At 41.5% G+C, this 6,000-nt stretch overlaps 1 protein-coding gene across 1 annotated transcript in view; it reads right to left on the bottom strand.

Moving 5' to 3' along the window:
• The window catches only part of si:ch73-139j3.4 (tetraspanin-19), a 10,209-nt gene extending 6,888 nt beyond the window's left edge, over positions 1 to 3,321 (bottom strand). Inside the window, exons 1-2 of the mRNA XM_050046075.1 lie at positions 3,170 to 3,321; positions 426 to 504 (exon numbers count right to left, since the gene is read on the bottom strand). Coding sequence (XP_049902032.1) covers positions 426 to 504; positions 3,170 to 3,235 — 145 coding nt within the window. The 5' untranslated portion in view covers positions 3,236 to 3,321. The remainder of the gene's footprint in view (positions 1 to 425; positions 505 to 3,169) is intronic.
• Positions 3,322 to 6,000: the final 2,679 nt, after the last annotated feature.

Genomic DNA, 6,000 nt, shown 5'->3' with positions numbered 1-6,000 from the left:
AGGGGGGGGGGGAGGAGTCGCGGGGGGGGGGGGGGGGGGGGGGGGGGGGGGGGGGGTGGATGGCTTCAACAAACACCAAACTGTCACCTGGGAGCCCGATGTTCACTTCCTGTAAGAATGTAGAGCCAAACCATGATGTTTTTCTCTAATCCTGATCACATGCTTTTGTTGATGTTGGCACTAGTAGTGGCATCCGGGAACATCAACAGCAGACACAGAAGGATACCTAGCGCCTAATATGTAGACATTAAATTTTTAAGCTGTTAGAGGGTGGAGATCTCTCTCTGTTGATGGAGCTAGGCTAACTATTTCCCTCTGCTTCCAGGCTTTGCGCTAAGCTAAGCTAAGCTAACCATGTCCTGGTGCTACTATATCACCATGTTGTAGCCTACTGTTCCTTTAACTGTGAGCTCCAGCGGTATTACCTGAGGGGAGGACGTTCAGGAGGCTTACTCTGAAGAACACGATTATGACTCCGATGCCGCATAAACCCAGACCCAGATACTGCAGACAGAGGTGAAAGGTCAGGTCAAAGGTCAGCTACAGTGTCTGGTTCACATTACTGTATGCAACATGTTTTCAATATTTGTACGATGATTTGGGTTTACAGTTCAGAGACACATGGCTTAAACTGAAGGATAAACTCACTGTTTATTCTTCAGTTCTGTTCTGTTCAGCTGTAAAAGGAGAAAGTTGGTGCAGCTGGTGGACGGTGATTGGCACTCCAGTCAACTGTATCTAACGTGGCAGCCGCATCACCAACTTACGGCTGAACAGTCACTAAAATATGTTTCTGAAAACATATTTATTTAATTCATATTTGATCAGCGCTGCCGAGTTAAATAGTTTGACCGCAGTTTACAAGCAGTGATCAACATGACTGACAGCTGTGTTAGACTCCTCAGCTCTTATTGGTTTCGTTCACATGCAGTACGGCGATTAGAAATGCTAAGAGGCAACAGAGGAGGCAGAGGAACATCATTTTTTTCTGTCTCATTTAGTGCGATGTGAAAATAATGACAGTTTCAGAAAATGTGAAAAAATTATTTGCCCTAAAAGTTAACAACTGTAGTTCTGCTTATTACAACCCACCACTGACTATATTAATAATAATAATATAATAGTGATGACAATCATTATGATGATAAACTTATCATTCTCATAGACTGTATAAAAGAAGTGGATATTGCTATCGTGGCGTCACCCATTGTTTTGTGGACCATTTTGAAGCCTCAAGTTCAGCAATTGGCTGTCACCATCTTGTTTTCCCAGAGCCAGACGTGACCATATTTAGACGAGAGGGTGAAGAAGCGAGGGGTGGATCTGAGTGAGAGCCCAAAGTCACACCGTGTTAGCAACGTGTTAATCACAAGGTAGCCACACCCTAAAGTAAACCGTGCTTTATGGTCTAATTTACTCTAAATGGGACAGTATGTACAAAATGAATGTTGTGCTGTAATAAAGGAGACTTAAAACTAGTGATTGAGACCATAAACCCATTAGGAACATCTTTACTGAGGTAATAAAGTGATAAGAAGGGTCATTTTCTCATAGACTTCTATACAATCTGATGTCTTTATGCAACCAGTGGAGTCGCCCCCTGCTGGCGAATTGAAGGAATGCAGGCTTAAACTTCATTTTTGAGACCCGGACGCTTCGTCCACTTTTTAAATACAGTCCATGAACTTTTTTTTATTTCTATTTTTTTTTTTAAAAAGATTTCTGGGTAACACTTTACAATAAGGTACACAAAATTAGAGTAGTTACTGAGGAACGAATGAGGAACGAATGAGGAACTAATGAGAAACTAATGAGAAACTAATGAGTAGTTACTGAGGAACTAAGGTACACAAAATTAGAGTAGTTAGTAATAGTTCTAATTTTAGAGTTCCTCATTTGTTCCTCATTCGTTCCTCAGTAACTACTCTAATTTTGTGTACCTTATTGTAAAGTGTTACTGATTTCTGACACTATGACAGTAGTATTTACTGCAGGTAACATCAGTTTATACAAAGAACTCCAACCTGTCGACTGTTTTCACCTCCAAACAAAAGCTGAGCTGAACGGAACAAAAAAAAAGATATTTTGAGTAGTTTTAGCCTGAAAACAAATATTACGCATGAGAGATGGACATTGTTTTTACAGTTGGAAAAGAACCACTCCATTTACTACCTTAAAAGACCCTCAACTTTTTCATATTGCAGGGATGGTTCAGTGTTTTTTCTAAGTTTCAGTCTAAGTGGACACTATATTGAGAGTGTTTTCACAGCTGTACCTTGCCGTCAAACAGCCCATTCTGACAGGGGAGGCCAAAAAATGGCTTCAGTTCTCCGTCTATGCTCTCGTCAAAGCCACCAGACTCCATTGACAAAAACAGTCATTTTACCTTGTTGAACACAGGAGCTGCTGGTTTACCACTGCTTTGATTAGTTAGTTGGTTTCTATTATTGTGTGACTTTGGTGAATCTGAACTAACTCTTTAAAATGTCAAAGTCACAGAATCACACAAACATGGTAACTCACTGAGGAAGCAGTAGACCAGCAGCTCCTGTGTTCAACAATGTTAAATCTGTGTTTTTCTCAATGGAGTCTGGCTTTGAAGAGAGCGAATATCCCTGCTGGAAATCTCTGTCTGACATTAAGGCAAAGCAGTGAAAATACTCTCAATATAGCGTACACTTAAACTGATATCGATTTTTCAGGTGGCTACAATACAATTTGTAGCTGACCCCATTCTCAGCAGTACATTAGTCGAACTCCAGCCTGCGCTTCCAAACTGGGGGCGTGCTCACTGCCATCTACTGTATTTATTATACTGTCAATGGATAAGTACCCCTATAACCCCTCTTTAGAAAGACTGAACTATAAGTAGCAAAACGGTCAAGTTTGATGTGAAATTTGAAGGCCAGTAAAATATAAAACATGCTGTTGACAGAAGAGCTCAGATATCATATCATCATGTCTCTTTTACAGACAATATATTGTTGGTTTTCCTCCGGTCACGTCACAAACAATTTTTTATTGTTCTATTTAAATTATCAGCCTGATTTCTGACAAGTTCTCTCTTAGAGGAGAGGGATGTTAACCATGAACACTGTATATGTATAATCAAGGTGCTGATTCATATTATTTATATATGACATATATCATTAAACTCAGCTGTCCTCACCAGGAACATGTGGATAAAGAGTTTGAAGCAGTAGTCCAGCAACATAATCTCGACCTCCAGCTTCATCTTTCTTCACTCAGAGACAACAACCAGCAGCAGGTTCAGGTTCTTCAGTCGTGTTCTCCAGCAGAATGTTTTGTCTTCTGTCTGAGTCTCAGCTGCAACGACACCTTTTAGATCAGAGTCCACTTCCTTATTGTCTCTAAACATTAAACAGATCCCGCCGCCCTCCAGTAACTTTCAGCAGCTGATGGAGAAACCAGCAGGAAACAAACAAGGAACAAGGAAACAGAAAATCAAAGCTCAGGTTTCAGTGAGGTTTCTAGGGTTATCTACAGATGTATTTACTATTTATTATTACTAAAAGTATCAGCCTGTTTATGAAGAATTTTGATGTAAATATAATGTGTGGTAGATAGACTCTGTCAGTGTGTGTAGAATAAAATAAACTCATCATATTTACAGTTTGAACTGCATCTAATCAGAGTCATAGTTAGATGTTTGTATGAGACTAATATTTGATCAGATCAATCATGTAACTGCCTACACGCGCTGGACACATGAGGCCGGGCATTGACCTGCACCAGGAGGAACCCAGGACCCACTGCACCAGGAGGAACCCAAGGCCCTCTGCACCAGGAGGAACCCAGGGCCCTCTGCACCAGGAGGAACCCAAGGCCCGCTGCACCAGGAGGAACCCAGGGCCAGCCGCACCAGGAGGAACCCAGGACCAACTGCACCAGGAGGAACCCAGGGCCAGCTGCACCAGGAGGAACCCAGGACCAACTGCACCAGGTCTGCTTTGCATCTTTTTGGCAGTGTAGGAACGCCTTCTTTTACCACAGCTTAGATCTGACATTTTTCAGCTTTAGTACCCAGTTTAAAACATTCATTAGGTAATCAAATGTGATAGGTTACATTACTTTGATGAAGTCATTAAAATAGTAACATTACTTATTACATTTTTAAAGGGTTACTTGTAATCAATTACATTTCTAAAGTAACCCTCCCATCACTGTTCATACACACTTCAGCTGTTTGTCCCTGGAGGCTCCTCACACCTCAGTATGGGACCCTGTGCTACAGTTAATGGCAAACACAAACAGTCAGTGTAACCTTTCAGATTCAGAGTGAGCCTCTAACAGTCTCACAGGGGTCAAAGGTCACAGCTCAACCTCGTTCCCACGTTCATCAGCAGCTTTTACTGCCGGGCACACAGCCAATCAGCTTCAGACGTCCAGCCTGGTTACGACGGCGACGCTTCACCCCGATGTGTTCAGGTTGATCTGATCAACCACAGTATCCAATGGGACATCATGACATCATCAGATTGTCTGTGACATCACCGTGACAACAGGACGTCAGGACAGTTGAACAGTAGCCCTTTTTACACAGAGATCACGTTACAGGAACACTACGAAGTCTTCACGTCTTGACATGTAACACAACAGCATCTGCCTCTAGTGTGACATATACCATGCGCATCAACAGCGCTTTATAAACAATGACAAAGGTATAATGTTGCAATAACAATCATTTACTGTCCCTGTAATATGGCGGCTGATCTTGTCCTCTGCTCAGAGGGTAAGGAGTTTGTGAATCTCATTGTTTTCCAAATTTGTGGTCACTGACATCCGCTGTTCTACTTATTTGAGTTAGTCGCTAACTGCTAACAGCTACTGTACTTTTTGAATCTCCAGCGGTGGGTCTCGCACATAACAAGACGTCAAAACATCGCACCTGTACCAACCATGGTCCCATCCTGTTGGCTTTCCTGTTTATGAAGTCACCAACGCCACTACCTCCCATGGCGGCTTAAAGGCGAGACAACTCTGTTCCCCCATGATTGTACCTTATATGCAGCACGGTGAGGCAACATTACGGCACAGTATTCCCACCTTGAACAGTCAGTGAGATTTACACAGAATGGTTTTATTGTTTCTTACCTTAGCAACAGATAATCTTGCTCTCTGATTGGCTGTCAGGTGCCAGCTACATTTCAAAATGTGGACACTTTAAACTGCAGCTAACTGAAGTAACAGTGTTGATAATTCAGTCTCTGTTAGTTAATTGAGTCAAGGAAGGTCCTTGAGAATATTCTCTGTTATTAATAACAATAACAATATAATTTTTTCAGTTGTAATGTGTTTAACTGTGTGTATGGATGATATAAATTTCTATGTAAGTATGTACACATAGTATAGTTTACTCTATATATAACATATGTGTAAGATAAAAAGGAATAATATATTAAATTTAAGATTTTCATGGAGAAACCAGAGTCACACACACACACGCACATAGTTTCTCAGCAGGAAGAATTCCTGACAGGCAGGTCGATCCATCATCCCCCCTCATTGCCCCTCTGCTGCCCTGTGGCATGCTGGGAGTTGTCACTGCGAACAGTGGGAGTCTAAATCAACGTTAATGTGCTGCTGAGAGTTAAACCCTCAGTCTGACCTGTCAGCCTGACCCCTGACTGGATTTCTGTATATTGTTACTGTGGCAACAGTTACTCCTGCTTTACATGTACACAACATACAGTAAATCAAACAGCTTTAGGCCAAATCACAGTGTTTATTCATATTAACGTCCGGGTAGAAAACCCTCGAGCCTCAACATAAAACGCAAACACAAATTCTGCCTTTATTTGCTCATTTTAGCCACTTACAAAAGCTCAGCTATTGCTGAAAATTACAATAAATAAACAAGTTTGTTGATTTTACATATCCTTGCAGTAAAAATCAACTGCCAGTTATCTACCTGGAAGTGATTGTTGTTAGCGCAACGTCACCGTGATTCAGTCTATAAAATGGCAAGCGACATTTGAC

This window comes from Epinephelus moara, chromosome 6, assembly GCF_006386435.1.
Source record: "Epinephelus moara isolate mb chromosome 6, YSFRI_EMoa_1.0, whole genome shotgun sequence".
Lineage (NCBI taxonomy): Eukaryota > Metazoa > Chordata > Actinopteri > Perciformes > Serranidae > Epinephelus > Epinephelus moara.
Note: the sequence above shows the minus strand (reverse complement) of the source record. Positions and strands in the feature narration are given on the sequence as shown.